Source organism: Rosa chinensis, chromosome 2 (genome assembly GCF_002994745.2).
Source record: "Rosa chinensis cultivar Old Blush chromosome 2, RchiOBHm-V2, whole genome shotgun sequence".
Classification (NCBI taxonomy): domain Eukaryota; kingdom Viridiplantae; phylum Streptophyta; class Magnoliopsida; order Rosales; family Rosaceae; genus Rosa; species Rosa chinensis.
In genome coordinates, this window is record NC_037089.1 from 18,703,877 (window position 1) to 18,720,809 (window position 16,933).

General features: G+C 39.2%; 1 protein-coding gene across 3 annotated transcripts; it reads right to left on the bottom strand.

Moving 5' to 3' along the window:
* Positions 1–13,092: 13,092 nt before the first annotated feature.
* LOC112187898 lies at positions 13,093–16,562 on the bottom strand. Of its 3 annotated transcripts, none has more exons than XM_024326862.2 (5): positions 15,037–16,562; positions 14,239–14,344; positions 14,055–14,140; positions 13,864–13,963; positions 13,093–13,464 (listed from the first exon to the last, which is right to left on the bottom strand). In XM_024326862.2, exons 1-5 carry the CDS (start codon positions 16,383–16,385, stop codon positions 13,444–13,446), a joined length of 1,662 nt encoding a protein of 553 aa, XP_024182630.1. In that variant the 5' UTR covers positions 16,386–16,562; the 3' UTR covers positions 13,093–13,443. The 3 variants fall into 3 exon arrangements, with proteins under 3 accessions (XP_024182630.1, XP_024182631.1, XP_024182629.1); XM_024326863.2 differs by having other exon boundaries at positions 13,888–13,963; positions 15,037–16,561; XM_024326861.2 differs by lacking the exon at positions 13,093–13,464 and having other exon boundaries at positions 13,565–13,963.
* Between the last annotated feature and the right edge of the window lie 371 nt (positions 16,563–16,933).

A 16,933-nucleotide genomic window follows, 5' to 3' on the forward strand; every position in this document is an offset into this window, starting at 1 on the left:
AACACTATCGATTTTTTTATTTTGTTTTTTTGGTATATTTCTTTTATGAATCACACAACTAATAGAACTCATTTGTGTGATTAAATTGTTGACAATTGCTAATTATTTTCAAACCAAAAGAGTTACAGAGAGAACCTCATAATGTGATTTTGTAAATTGTTTCGATTGTTAATCAAATTGCATTATGAGTTTGACTCACTTTGGTTCCCATCAATTAAAAGAGACTCGTCATGCCAAGAATCTCTGGAAAGATCATTTAACGTTCATTAGTACATCTCTTATTGGTACATCATATAGGAGGCCAAGCTAAGGCTCAGGAGTGCATGCTCGTTACAACGACTGCGACAAACTAAATAATCTTTTCTTACCAATTAAGGAACCTTTGAACAACCACATTCCGGTGTCCCATGCGCTCCATATCGCATGAACACGACCATATTGTGGAGTGTCAACGACGCAGTTGTGTGATTCGGACCCCCGCTGCTACTCTGGTACCAATTTATGCACTCGAACCTTGTTCCGAAGCTTACCCAGAATCCCCATTTGCACTCTTGATTGGGAGCAAGTTCACGAGGACCTATAGTATCGTCACCTGACTGACAAGTAAAGTGGAATGCATCTTTGTCATTGATATTTCTAACCATATGAACAAAATACTTGTGGCCAATGATAAACTTGCTGTTGCTTAGCCCCACAAAACAATAGAAGTGCCATGTTGAGCTTCCCTTCATATTTTCTGATACCCAACCCAATATTTCTGAATCCACTGTGAATTCATGCATGCTTTTATAGCAAAGGAATTCCACTGAAAAGGGATTAATTTACGTTATGATTTTGTTCTATCTTTGGGGAATTTGATAAAGTATATGACTGTTCAGTTTATCGTCTCCGTTCATCCTTAATCGTCTATGTTCACCCTGCCACTGATTTGATGTTATTAAGATCATAACCACCATAACCACTTCTGTAGTAACCTATATAGTTTAAGGATCTTGATTAATTCTGTCAATCCAATTTTCTCTTGTATGTATGAACTGTCATACTAATGAAGTAATGATATACAATTTCTTCATGACACAGAGTTCCCTCGTCACACACACAAATACATAACTCCTTGATCATTGTAAACTTTTCATTTGGTTTCTCTTTGGATCTTATTGTACAAAGAAGGAAAAAAGAGTTATATTGGTGGTGGATGATTGAATGAGCTGTAAGTGATAGAACCAATCTTCAAGTGCGCATAGATCATTGTCAATTGTTTTATGGTTGCTGTAAGCTAGCAAATTTGATGAACCCGACATTGTAAAGAACCTAAGTATATATTCATATATGGTTTAGTTTTGAATTCAAATGCCAAGTATAAGTTGAGGACTTAAGAAAATCATTTTGGTCCAACTTATCACATTTGTTAGAATTTGAAATTCGTAAATACAGTTATGAGTTTATCTGATTTTTTGAAAAAGCAGTCAGGAGGAATTGTCAGTTTCTTGATGGAAGAAACTGACAAAACAATGCTTTATATATCAGATATTTTGGTCCGTTCTGATGCACGATTCATCCTCATCAATTAGTCACATCACTAAGAGTGCTAAAGGTGAAATCAGGAGAAGACTAAGATGGAAAACTCAACTGTGTCAAGTAAGTTTGTTCTGTCTGTTTTATGGTGTTTATGTATTCTGCAGATACAGGATTGATACAGCGACTTCAATCCCAAGCCTAAATGCAGAATCTGATGATGCACGCTGATTTTATTTATATTGTTTTACATATATAATATACAGTTCATACAATATGCATACATAGGATAAACATGATATTTCAATTCTATATGCTAATTATGATCATTGCTGCACTCCTACATAAATTTTCATAGAAATGTTTGCTTACATGTTGTCATGCTAAGATAGTTTTACAGCAATAGAACTGAGTAGGCCTCATCATGGGTGGGGCTAGGGCCAGCCCTACCCTAAATTTTAGGGCTTAGGGTAGGGCCGGGCCGGACTTTAACCAAGTCAACAAAATTTAGGGTAGGGCCGGGCCGGGCTAGTGCTTCAATATGTAAGCCCTTACCCGCCCTTAAGGCCCGTTTTGCAAGGGCGGAAAGGGCCGGGCCTTTGTTTAACTCACATAAAACACAATTCTGGTAACTACTAAAACTGAAGGGAAAAAAAAAGGTACATGTTAAAGGAAAAACACATTATGTGTCTTTGTCAAAGAAACAGACGAAGAGGGAATCAAGCAATTACAAATCACAGCTCAATCAGCATTTAGTATCATCAATGTAATTGATATTTCCGTTGTAATCCTATCCCTATATAAAGGGGTTATGAATGAAATGAGTAGACCAATTCCAATTGTCATTTTACTTTTACACGTTATCAGCACGCTCAGAGCCAATAGTCAAAGAAAAAAAAAAACCTCAATTCTCTAGTTTCTTTCTTCTTCCCGAAAGAAAAAATCAAAACCCTAGAAGAAAAAAAAACATTTTCTTCTTTTCTGCCGCACCCTAAAAAAATAAAAAATAAATAAAAAATTTCCCCGACCAAGACCGGCCTCGTCCAGACTGGTCTCATCTCCCATTGCAGCAGCCCTGCCCTCTGCCCTCCCTAGGGAACACCGGCAGACCATCTGACCGAGTGGCCTCCGGCCCAACCCAGCCCCGGCACCCCCGCCCAGCCTCTCACAACCAGCGGCGACCACAGCCCCTCCAGATCCTTCACCCAGCCCAGAGAAATTTGCTCTCTGCACCCACCGGCTTCCCGGGTCCTCGCCCAGCGCCTCCGCTCGAACCTCCAGCCCCGCATCCGGCCGCAACCACAGCCCAGCGCCCCCCGCGCATCAACCCCGCCTGCACCGATCGCAGCAGCAACCCTCCACAGCAGCATCGTCCTCTTCAGTCGCCGGATTCCCAGCCACTGGAACGCCGATCTTGACCTCGACCCAACTTCTCAGACCGGATTCCTCTTCGGATTCCGACGTCACTGCACTCGTCTGCACTGGCAACCCGGCTCCGGAAGACCGGCGCAGCCGAACGACCCGTTGCTGCCCTCGACCCGATTCGAGTCCATCTCCAATTGGGCTGTTGACCCAAAAAAAAAAAAGAAAAAAAAAAAAGGGGCCTTGAGCCCAAACAAACAAACAAAAAAAAACAAAAAGGAGCGGATCAGGCCCAAAGCAAGAGCCGCCCCGAAAAAAAAAAAGGGGCCCTGCAGCTCAGAAAATAAAGAAAAAAAAGGCTCTACGACCCAAGAAAAAAAAGAAAAAAGCTAGCAGGCCAGAAAAAAAAAAAAAAAAAAAAAAAAGTAAAGAAAAAAAATAAGGCTTTGAGGCCCACTGCTAAAAAAAAAAAGAGGAAGCGGCCCAGTTTTTCTCAAGCCCAAAAACATCGATACGCACGCCTGCATCAACACGCGCGTGCGCTAGGATTGTTTTATTTTCTCCAAACCAAGTATGTTCTCTTTTATTTATTTAATTTCATACTATGATATATTTGATTATTTATAATTAGAACTTTTGAGCATGTTTAGTTAGATAATTTTGATTCTTTTAAGCATGACTTGTTATTTATGTTTTACATAATTATATTTAAGCATGTTATGCTATTGTTTATACTTTATTTTGAACATGCCATATATATTTTATTATATATTAGGGGAAATTACTGGTCACTCCCTGTACTTTTAGGGCGTCGACAGTTCAGTCCCTGCTATCCTAATTTCGACAAGTTACTCCTCAGACTTTCAAATCTCACACAATTTGGTCCAAAATGACTATTTTGCCCCTCCCTTCCTCTTTTTGTTTTTTATTTTTCTCTCCTCTCCCCTCCTTTCTTCTAAAATTCATAATTAATTCATACGAACTCCGATATTTGCGTTCCATATATGTACGAGATCGTATCGATGAGCTCCACAACTTTTATGAAGAAAGTTTTTCCAAATTTTGTATGTATAAAAAGTCAATTTTCACGACCGCTCCAAATAACATTCGTTTCGAAAATCCACTTTCTTCTAAAATTCATAATTAATTCATTCAAACTCTGATTTTTGCGTTCCATATATGCACAAGATTGTATCAACGAGCTCTACAACTTTCATGAAGAAAGTTGTTCCAAATTTTGTACGTATAAAAAGTCATTTTCACTACCCCCCTAAATAACGTTCGTTTCGAAAATCTCCTTTCTTCTAAAATTCATAATTAATTCATACGAACTCCGATATTTGCGTTCCATATATGTACGAGATCGTATCGAGGATCTCTATAATTTTTATGAAGAAAGTTTTTCCAAATTTTGTATGTATAAAAAGTCAATTTTCACGACCCCCCCTAAATAACGTTCATTTCAAAAATCTCCTTTCTTCTAAAATTCATAATTAATTCATACGAACTCCGATATTTGCGTTCCATATATGTACGAGATTGTATCGATGATCTCTACAATTTTTATGAAGAAAGTTTTTCCAAATTTTGTATGTATAAAAAGTCAATTTTCACGACCCCCCCTAAATAACGTTCATTTCGAAACTAAAATTGATACGAAACCGAATTTCTCGTACAACTACTTATGAAATAGTCTCAATATTCATAATTCAAATATTTGATATTTCTTGGGTTGAAATGTGCATAATGAGAGAGAGTGTGTGTGTGTGTTATTTTGTGGTGGGGGGGGGGGGGGGGGGGGGGGTCGTGAAAATTGACTGTTTATACATACAAAATTTGAAAAAACTTCCTTCATAAAATTTGTAGAGCTCATCGATACGATCTCGTACATATAGGGAACGCAAAAATCGGAGTTTGTATGAATTAATTATGAATTTTAGAAGAAAGGAGATTTTCGAAACGAACGTTATTTAGGGGGGTAGTGAAAATGACTTTTTATACGTACAAAATTTGGAACAACTTTCTTCATGAAAGTTGTAGAGCTCGTTGATAAAATCTTGTGCATATATGGAACGCAAAAATTAGAGTTTGTATGAATTAATTATGAATTTTAGAAGAAAGTGGATTTTCGAAACGAATGTTATTTGGAGCGGTTGTGAAAATTGACTTTTATACATACAAAATTTGGAAAAACTTTCTTCATAAAAGTTGTGGAGCTCATCGATACGATCTCGTACATATATGGAACGCAAATATCGGAGTTCGTATGAATTAATTATGAATTTTAGAAGAAAGGAGGGGAGAGGAGAGAAAAATAAAAAACAAAAAGAGGAAGGGAGGGGCAAAATAGTCATTTTGGACCAAATTGTGTGAGATTTGAAAGTCTGAGGAGTAACTTGTCGAAATTAGGATAGCAGGGACTGAACTGTCGACTCCCTAAAAGTACAGGGAGTGACCAGTAATTTCCCCTATATATTATTTATGCAATTGTGAGCATGTTTTGTGAATTTTATTTACGCTCATATAATTATTCCTACGCATGCCTTCATATTATGCTATTGTTTTTATTTTATTTTATGTATGATACATTATTGCTAATTATTATGTATAGTATATAATTTATTGTATATGTGTGAAATTTGAGCATGCCATGTAGTTTATTTATGCTATGTTTAAATGTGTTATGCTTATTTTTAGAATGCTATACAACATATAAACTCCATTTTGCCATGATAATGAAAATTCATGCGCATTATACACACACTTACTGTGATAAAGTATTTTCACATAGCATCGGAAAAAAATGTGACCATTATGAATCTTGGTCTTGAAATATAATTCATATTTTTGGAAAATAATTCACGTGGATGTCTTTAATTATGACTGCGTAATTTATATCTTCCCTCTTGTTTTGTGTAGATGGCTGATCCAACTCGACCTGAGTTTGACATTTTGGACTCATAAGGACTTGAGTACCATCGTTGGGTTTCCGATATGGAAACTGCCTTTGTGGCAAAAGACTACACTGCCACCATTACTGACCCCAAAGATGATGAACTATCTAATAAGGTGAAAGCAGATGCCTTAATGTTTCTGAGGCGACATATTGATCCTAGCCTACGCTGGGAGTACCTTCAGTTGAAGACACCCAAAGAATTGTGGGATGCCCTTAAAGGACGTTTTGGGAACATTCATGACACTTTACTCCCAGAACTAGCTATTCAGTGGAATGGAATCCGCTTGCTTGACTATAAAAAGGTCAATGACTTCAACAAGGACTTGTTGCGCTTAAAAGCACGTCTCAATTTTTGTGGAAGGGAAATCACAGAAGATGATATGATCTACAAGACTCTTACCACCTTTCCTAATTCAGCTTTTATACTAGCGAACCAGTATCAGTTGGATTATGACAACAAAAGAATCACAACCTTCAATAAGTTGATAAGCCTACTGCAAGTTGATAAGCCTACTGCAAGTGGCTGAGAGACAAAATAAGATTCTCTTAAATAACAATGCCAGGCCCACTGAGACAAAGAAAATTCCCGAGGCTAATTATGGAAAAATGAAAGGTGGAAATAACTCCAATGCAAGGGGGTTTAGACGTGCTGATCCCTACCCACGTGGCAACCATGCACCACGTGGAAAGGGACATGGGGATCATGGAAACAAGATGCAAAAGGAAAGAGTTGACAATGAACCATGCTATAGGTGTTGATTCATTGGGCATTGGTACAAGAACTGCCAAGCAAACAACAGAGTAGCAGCCAATTACAAGAGGTATAGAGAGTCTAAAGAACAAGAGGCTCACTACATGGAAGAAGAAGGTCATGACCTAAACGTCAACCTTACAATTGCAGACTTCAATGGCAAAGAGGAACTTGCTAAGTCAATGGATGCTCTCAATCTTGACTGATCTGCTTTATTCATTTTATTTTCCAAAGATAGTTGTGAAGGCATAATGCCTCATTTTTAATTAGACTATTGTTTGGTCTTAAAGAATGGTTTGATGAATTAGATTTCTGAACAAAGACCTTGATTTGCTCATCATTGGCTTATTAATAAATTTCGAATTTTATTCTGAAGCACTGAATTTATTCAAATTTATTTTCTATACACATATTTACATGGTTCTAAATTGCAATATAAAGATGTAAAGCAATACATCTAGAGGAAAAATTATTATTAGAATGAAAAGATTATCATTCTACTAAAATAAAATTACTCTAAAGAATCTGAGATATATTTAAAGTCAAAAACGCTATGTATGCACCAAGAGCTAATCGAACCTTGTTAATGTTTCAAAGCAATTTGTGCCAACGGTTATCATGTAAAAACACACCGTGAGAATGGAACTGAATACCTTGATATTACATCTGATGACTGTGGAAGGAAACACATCTTAGAGAAACTTATGAGTCAATTTAGTGGATTGTACCTCACTACTATTCGGATCATTGAATCCTATACTGTCACCAACAATGAAATGTGGGACACTGACTCATACAGGCTTTTGCATGACCGCCTATGGCACCGAGGTCGTGACATGATGATCCGTATTTTTCAAGAACTCACACGGACATCCCTTCTTTCGAGTGAAAAATGGGAGAAAAATCCGCCACATTGCATGGTGTCGGTTCTAGGATTGCTCAAATGCAGTCATTGCTTTCTGAAGTACCAGAAGCACTACCTCCCTCCCATTATGCCTCATTGACTATTTCAAAGGCACATCACTCGTTTTGCAAAGCCTGCTCTTTAGCAAAAACAGGATCGAGACCTTCCTATGCTAAAGATACAAAACAAAACATTCCATTCTTACAAATGATACAAAGAGATGTCTGTGGACCTATCCATCCAGAATGCGGACCATTCAAGTACTTTATGGTTCTAGTGGATGCTTCGACAATCTGGTCACATGTCGTTTTATTGTCCACAAGAAATGCTGCAATACTCCTAGCACAGATTATACGTTTAAGGGCTCACCACCCTGATCACCCTATCAAGTCTATAAGGCTTGATAATGCTGGAGAGTTTACATCAAAAACATTTGATGATTATTGCATATCTATTTGGATCGATGTAGAGCATCCTGTACCCCATGTGCATACACAAAATGGTCTCGCAGAAGCCACCATCAAAAGGCTACAGATGGTGGCTAGGGCATTGGTTATGCGCACCAACCTGCCTATATCTGCATGGGGTTATGCAATATTGCACGCAGCTTTACTTATTCATTTCAGACCCACTGCTAGCCAACCATTTTCTGCGTACCAGTTGGTAACTGGATATGAGCCTGACATTTCACACTTACGCATATCTGGTTGCGCAATATATATGCCTATTGCGCCCCCACAGCGCACTACAGTGGGTTCTCAGAGACGCTTAAGTACTTATGTTGGATACGAATCCCTAACAATTATCCTCTATTTGGAACCCTTGACAGGCGATCTCTCTATTGCTAGATTTGCGGATTGTCACTTTGATGAGACAGTCTTCCCGTCGTTAGGGGGAGATAGGAAAAAGGATTTTCCAAGGGAACGACAGGAATTGTCATGGTTTGTCCCCACTCTGTCTCATTTTGATCCCCGCACTTCACAAAGTGAAAGTGAAGTGAAAAGAATAATCGATCTTCAGAATGTAGCAGATGCGATGCCTGATACGTTTACTGATATCGCAAAAGTGACGAGATCACATATATCAGCTGCAAATGTGCCTGCAAGGTTAGAAGTCCCCAACAAGGGGCACGGTGCCGCAGATAGAGGCACTGCAACCGCATTTAGTGGAGGTGTGGTTGAGGCCGTGGCTCCCCAAGGAAGAGGGGGAGGTCACTTGGTTCGATTGACACTCACCCAAGGAAGAAGAGGGTGAGTAAGGCACAAACCAATCATCAATGTATAGAATCCCTCTCATGAGATTATCTCTGATTATAGTTATGTCCATGAATCAATACTGGAAGACGCTCCGATGTTTGAAATGATTCCAGAGAACAAAGAAATCTCAAAGGATTACGAGAGTGCGTATGAGTTGATAGAAAGATCTTCCATACACATTGATGATATATACTATTGCTCAAGGAATCATAGAGCACGATGATATCGAACCACGCTCTGTTGAAAAATGTCAACAAAGAGCAGATTGGCCTAAATGGAATGAATCAATCCAGGTATAATTAGATTCTCTGACAAAGAGACAGGTATTTAGTCCGGTAGTGCTAACCCCACCAAGTGTAAAGCCTGTAGGCCATAAATGGACCTTTGTCAGAAAGCGTAATGAGAAGAATGAAGTCCTAAGGTACAAGGCTCGCCTTGTGGCGCAAGGTTTCTCACAACGCCCTGGAATTGACTACGAGGAGACATTCTCTCCCAAAATAGACGTTATAACGTTCCGCTACTTAGTTAGCTTAGTAGTTTCCAAAGGACTGGAAATGCAGCTCATAGATGTGGTTACTGCATATCTTCATGGGGATCTAGATTCAGAGATATATAAGAAAGTGCCTGATGGCCTTACATTACCCAAGTCAAGTGACTCTAAACCACGGAGTGCGTTTGCAACTAGGTTGAAACGCTCACTTTATGGATTAAAACAATCCAGGCGGATGTGGTATACCCGTCTAAGTGACTACTTGATTGGGAAGGGATATAAGGACGATGAATTATGCCCCTGCGTATTCATAAAGAAAACAAGTTCCGGATTTGCAATTGTAGCAGTATATGTCGATGATATGAACATAACAGGTACTCTTGATGAAATAAGAGAAACCGCGAACTACTTGAAATCCGAATTTGAGATGAAGGATCTTGGGAAAACTCGATTCTATCTAGGCCTTGAACTAGAACACCGAGTTTGTGGAATACTAATCCACCAGTCTGCATATGTCCAAAAGTCAGGCGATATAACATGGACAAAGCACATCCTGCTAGCACTCCCATGATTGGTCGAAGTTTGGATGCAAGGAAAGATCCATTTCGTCCAAAGGAAGATGACGAAAAGGTGTTGGGAGCTGAAATTCCCTATCTAAGTGCAATAGGCGCACTATTGTACTTAGCCCAATTTACTCGACCAGACATTGCATTCTCAGTGAACTTGTTAGCTAGATTTAGCTCAGCGCCAACGCAGCGTCACTGGAATGGTATCAAGAACATCTTCGATACCTAAAAGGAACCATTGACTTGGGACTGTTCTTTCCCTACAGAGAGACAAGAGGGACCGCATATGGAACTGCAATCCCTAAAGGAAATGTTGATGGCGAAAGCGCCACTCACTATACTGAAACACCAAATGACGTTTTGGTTGGTTTTGCTGATACTGGGTACCTCTCTGACCCACATAAAGGTCGTTCCCAAAATGGTTATGTATTCACCATTGGGAACACGGCGATATCTTGGAGATCAACCAAGCAAACCTTTGTGGCTACCTCCTCGAACCACTTAGAGATCATCGCTCTACATGAGGTGGTCCGTGAGTGTGTATGGTTAAGAGCTATCATCACACATATTCGAGGGACTAGTGGTTTGAGTTCTACCACTGAAGAGCCTACTTGCATTTATGAAGATAATGCAGCTTGCATCGAACAGATGAAGCTATGATATATCAAGGGTGATAATACAAAACACATATCGCCAAAGTTTTTCTACAATCAGTAACAACAGGCCCTCCTCAAGATTCAAGTGAATCAAGTAAGGTCTGAGGAGAATGTGGCAGATTTGTTCACCAAATCATTGCCTAAGGCCATATTTGAGAAACATGTGAAAAGCATAGGAATGCGAAGACTTTCCAAGCTCCCCTGATTAATGTAAGTATCAGGGGGAGGTGTAGACATCAGGGGGAGTCTAACACACACATGTCATACTCAAATGTAAAAGGTGTGTAGTGCTCTTTTCCTTCGACCAAGGTGTATTTTTGTCCCAAAGGGTTTTTATTGTTACTTGGCAAGGTTTTTAGTGAGGCAACAATTCATGCACCATTTCGTCTTTGACTTGGCACAAGGGGGAGTGTTAAAGGAAAAGCACATTATGTGCCTTTGTCAAAGAAACAGACGAAGAGGGAATCAAGCAATTACAAATCACAGCTCAATCAGCATTTAGTCATCAATGTAATTGATATTTCCGTTGTAATCATATCCCTATATAAAGGGGTTATGAATGAAATGAGTAGACCAATTCCAATTGTCATTTTACTTTTACAGTACATATATATATACATATGAAACTGAATACTAGAGATTTGAGAACCTGAGTTAATTACAAATATCTACAAATCCCACATAAACTAACTCACATTCTTACTTATCAAGTGGTGGATTTGAAATTGAAATGAAATTGCGCAGAGGCACTAAGCCACAGAAGCTACAAAAAATGAGCAATGCTTGGCACTTTGATACAAAAACTGCTCATGTGTTCATGACATCATGACTTCATCAATTTACAAGAAGTGGTAAACTTAGTTACAAAAACTGTACTGAAACATGGTTTGCACAGAGGCACTAAGCCACTAAGGCTACAAAAATTGAAAACATGTAAGCAAACATTTCTATGAAAATTAATATAGAACCTGCAAAGGACCTGCAAAGGAAAACCATATAATTAATTAAGATAAATCACAAATTAAACAACCATAAGCACTCCAATCCAATCATGAACAGATGGGACATATTTCAATTCAGCAACATATATAAATGCAACTGGACCTATTTCTGAGAGAAGCTTGCTTCTGGACATATATTTCAGTTCAACAACAAGTGCAAACATGTATACTGAAACCACAATTTTAACACAAACAAAACAAATCAAATCCAAAAGACACAGTCACATACCTTTCCTCAATCTCCAATCGACTAGGCATGATCATCTATACCACAAAAATAAGCATTTCAAGCTATTTTGCTAAAACATAATTCCTCAGGACAAAAACCACAACAACGGTCCGGAGGTCACAGAATCCTCACCAATATATCCAAGCAGAATAACTACTAATACATTCGAGGCAGACATACATACACTTCCATTATAGTCTTATCTAATTCATATTCATTCAAAAACCGAAACACATATAAACGAACGAACAAATAACACAGAGATGCACACCTTGACACATATCTTCCTGTCAGTCTGGGGCCTCTTGAACTGCTTGAGGTGCTTCTTCACAATTTGCTTCTTCACAGTCTGGGGCCTCTGAGGAGATCACCGGTCTCTGTTTTCGCTCTGAGAGTGCTAGATCAAGGAAGAACTGTGTGTGTGTGTGTGAGAGAGAGAGAGAGAGAGAGAGAGATTCAAACATAGATTCAAACCCAGAAGGCCAGAACAGACAAAAATCGAGAACGAGGTCCTCACCTTCTGCGTCCGCGGTGGATGCATAACGAAGACTGGGAACGAAGTCCACACCTTGTGCGTTGACGTTGTCTACTCCACTGCCTCAGATCGCGTCGGAACTCCCCACTGTCAACATCACAGCCTCAGCTCACGTCGCCGACTCCGTCTACTCCTCGATCTGCGGTCCGAGTCGTCGCAAGCCTGCCGGAACAAGTCTCGATCTGTGGCGGAGAAGATAAGTTTGCTGGTCTGGACTCTGAAGGAGTAGTCGCAAGTCTCTGCTGGTCCAAAAATGCCGGATGTGGTGGCTGGCGGCGGAGAAGTATAAGTTTGCTGTCTGGACTCCGAAGGAACAGAAGGTTTGAGAGAGACTGTGTGAGAGAGAGGTGGCCTATGTTTGAGTCTGAGAGAGAGACTCGATTAGGTCGATTGACGTCTAGGTTTGGCTTTTGCTAAAGTGGCTACTTGAGTTGGACTTCGACATTTGGACTTTGGGCCTTAAACAACCAGAATCGATTTAAGAGTTGTAATATGACAGAGACAGATTCAATTACTTCATCAAAACTTCTATAGTTTTTTTTTTTCTTTGAAAGGAACTTCTATAGTTTTTATACACATGTAATCTTGTACTAGAAAATAATAAAAATATAATATTAATTTTTAGGGCCGGGCTTTTAGAGTCGGGCCGGGCTTCATTTGTATGACCCATACCCTATGTCCCTACCCTATTTTAAAAAGGGTCGGGCCGGGCCGGGCGGGCTTTGGGCCCAAGGGCCATATGATGAGGCCTAGAAATGAGAATAAGTTCTAACAGTCGCACTCTGAGTTTCCATTGGTTCACATCAGTCAGAAGAATTACCTCACAAGCTCATACTAACAATCTCTTCACATAATCCCAGTACTGCTGAAATTAACCTAGCATGAAATGCAGTTTCAACACTATATAACTCCATTAAAGGAACCTCTTTGGCTTGTTTGGTTGTACAATACCATCAGTTGTGTTGAGATGTTTACACTATCAATTTTTCTTCTCAGTTAAAAGCCCAAAAAGAGAAAAAAGAAAAGAGAAAATACAATTCCCTTACTGATGGAAACAAAGGATGAGTGGGATATATCTAAAACCATGAACACAAGGTTGAAATCTTTATTATCAACACCAATGCAATATGTACGAATCATAGTTGAGAGTTTCCAATTGTTGATGCGAGCTTTTGGCCTTGGTAGTTGGCAACCTCCGCTATCCTGAAGATGCCTGACTTGTTTATGAACAATTGGCAAAAACCTGGATTTGAAACAAACCAAGATACTGAAAGCAATATTATGGTAAACTCCCAAATTGGTTAAACAACTCCATAAGAATTCCAAATCTTAATAGTCAAATAAAATCAGCAAATATTAGGTGGACTTAATGATAATATGTTACAAGTAACTACGTTTAACCAAAAAAATAAACTAGTCATGGAATTTTGAGTTACTGAACCATTTACTGGTTCCAAGCCATGACTGAAAACTCAGTTTATATTACAAAAAATTTCATGTCAATGCGCACACGGAAACCATGGCAATTCTATTTAAAATTTGCAAAATACAATTACCAGTTACGGAATAACAGAACCAATATTTGCCAACCCAAATTTTCCATGTAGCAGAACACAAAGTAATTAACTATAGGAAAACTTACATACACCACTAACTGAATGGATACCTTGCTCAACAAGTTACGACCCCCCACCCCAATCTCATCTAAACCTTTAGCATCAGGCTTTAGTTCTTCTTCTTCTCTGCAAAGTCAGAAAAGCTTTTTATTTGTTAGGGAAAGTTTTCCAAATCTTGAAAGTGCTTATGGTTAGTAGTTAAGGAAACACTCAGCACCTTACACCTGCAGCTTCTGATTGGTTTTGAATCAACATGTTCAGATCAGCAGTTACCGTCTCATATACTTGGGGATTTGCAAAGTCCTGCTCCAATGAAATAGGCAAGGAATATGACCTTATATTGCTTGGTAAAAACAACCACTGAAGCACTAGCACTAAGGATTCAAAAGTTAAATGCTTACACCATGGACATCTTGCATCCACCCAGGAACACTTTCTGAAAGAAGGGTGATGTACTGCTCCATTGCTACCTCTGCACTCATGTTGCCAAGCTGCTGCCAAGCATTCCTGGGACAAGGTAACCAGTTTCTTTTATCAACTTCATGAAGAAGCAAATGTCAATCATTACTATTCGCTATTAAACTTTATTGTGGAGGTGAAAGCCTTGGTGTGATACCATTCAACTATGTTCTTATATGCTTACCGGAGCAAATGTATATGTACCTTAAGTTTCTACGCATATGAGCATTAAAAAATGTCAGTAAGTTACACAAAATAAGTTCTACATTTACTCTGCTTAATAAGGTGCAACAGTTGGAACTTGGAAGGTGAAATTAAACCAACAAGAACTATAACAGGCATATATGCATACGATACAGAAACAGAACAACTGGTGTCTTTCTATTCCTCCCCCTTGTCATACTTCTTCATGTGCCAAAGAACGAATAATAGATACTACAAAGTACTAACCCCCGACACAATCAATAATTTCAAATTAACTCATGTAATTCAAACCATTATATCCTACTTTAACATATCAGAATCTTCAGTAATATTATCATGTGTTACTTGATAGGAGTCATAGGAAAATCACCAATTAAAAGTCCTAAATCAAATAAACTGACGCATCAAAGAATTACTATCAGTGGACATACAGAGCTTCATTTAGAGAAATCAATGAGCAAAAGCGCATAAACAATTCAGATAGAACGATGGATAATCACAGCACTAACAAAGGCACAAGAGAATTAAAAAGCTACCATTTTGCTCTTGCCGAGACCTTGAATGCCATAGGCTGGCGTTCCAAGCAAGGTCCTCGAGTAGCAATCTTGTGAAGCCCATCCAACCTCATCTTCACATCACTCCCAAGACTTGAAACTCTATCAGCATTACTCTTAGACCCGACAAACACCACTGCAGCACCAAAGAGCCTCTCCAATTCAGTTCTTTCTATAGCCTCCCAATCATTATCCTCACTGAAGAACCCCTCATTAACTTCACCATCAACTACATTGTTCTTGGCTTCATCAGTTCCATCATTTCCATCACACTTTGACACGTTGATCTCTTCACTTTCCGGAAGTCCCACTTGGATTCTTGCCAAACCAAACTCAATTTCGCCAAATCCATGCTTCTCGGAACTTGCACCAACCGAGTTCTCCACGCAGCCACATATACCAACATCCCCAGCAGAGCATTCTTCCTCAACATACTTCTCCAGCAAACAAACAACCCGCACTTCATTTCTTGCCAAATCAGACTCAATTTCTCCAAATTCATGCCTCTCGGAACTTTCATCAACCAAGTTCTCTCCACACCGACACACACCACCATCCCCATCACAGCTTTCTTGTTCAACATTCTTCTCAGGCAAAGTAACAACTCCTGCTTGGTCCAAATCAAACTCAAGCCCGCCATTTTCATTTTCATGCCTCTCAGAACTTTCATCAACCAAGTAATCTACATACCCACATACCCCAACACGCCCATCAAAGTGTTCTTCTTCAACATTCTTCTCCGGCAAACAAACAACCCCCACTTCATTTCTCCCCAAACCAAACTCACGCCTCTCACAACTTTCATCAAACAAGTTCTCTACACCACCATGTCCATCAAAGTCTTCTTCTTCAACATTCTTCTCCCCAAAACAAACGACCCCCACTTCATTTTTCCCCAAATCAAACTCAACTCCCCCAAATTCACACCTCTCTGAACTTTCATCAAAAACGTTCTCTACACATTCACACTCACACAAACCATCAAACCTTTCTTCCTCAACACTCTTCTCCTTCCAACAACCAACTCCATCACCTCTCAAAACTTCATTTTCATCCAAACCCTCATCCACAAACTCCTCAAGAACCAAACTTTCCTTCTTGGGCTCACCCAAAAACTCATCACCTTCCACAGCTTTCTCAACAAACCCACTACCTACCTCACTCTCCCACTCATGAGTTTTGGGCTTGCACTCATAAAGAACCCGTCTTTTTCCCACATGGTCATCCCTGCTCGGACACACAGCAACAATCACAGGCAAAAGGAAGCAAAGCAAGAAAGGTACCAGGAAACACAGAGCAATCGTCAATACAAAATCTGAAATAAAGTCCATAGCTTTTTGCACAGAGAGAGAGAGAGAGAGAGAGAGAGAGAGACCAGAAAATTGAAGAGCTTGATTTCGGTGGTGATGATGAGGCACAGAAACAGAGAGAGTAAGGAGGATTTTGCAGAACAGAGCAAAGTATATTCTGCAATTTTTGCCCTGCTGCTACCGCTACAGTTGAGTGTCGGTCCCATTTATAAAGTAAAAGCTCTTTCTTTGAATTTTTTTTTTTTTTTTTTTAATGGTTTTGGTAAAAGTGAGGTGTTTTGTTTGTTTTTTGGTCGAAAAAAGTGAGGTGTTTGGAAAAGGACTTTTTGTTTACCTAGAAGCGATTAAAAAGGTTTTATACCTGGAGTGATATCAAAGCTCCAAAAATGCTTTGAGTGATATGCTTGTGCATGGGATTAGCATACTCAATACAATTATGGTTAATTGAGGAATGATTGCTTAAGTCTGCGAGTCTAAATTTTAGAGAATTATTATCGTATCTCATGATGGATATAATTTATTTGAGAATACTGATTCATATAATCGATTACAAAAAATAATTTCAATTT

Excerpts from the sequence above, each read along its gene's own strand:
- LOC112187898 (XM_024326861.2), bottom strand. The coding sequence starts at position 16,385 with ATGGACTTTATTTCAGATTTTGTATTGACGATTGCTCTGTGTTTCCTG. Across the intron at positions 14,345-15,036 it reads GTCTCGGCAAGAGCAAAATG|GAATGCTTGGCAGCAGCTTG; the intron begins GTAGCTTTTTAA and ends ACCTTGTCCCAG. Across the intron at positions 14,141-14,238 it reads GGATGCAAGATGTCCATGGT|GACTTTGCAAATCCCCAAGT; the intron begins GTAAGCATTTAA and ends TCATTGGAGCAG.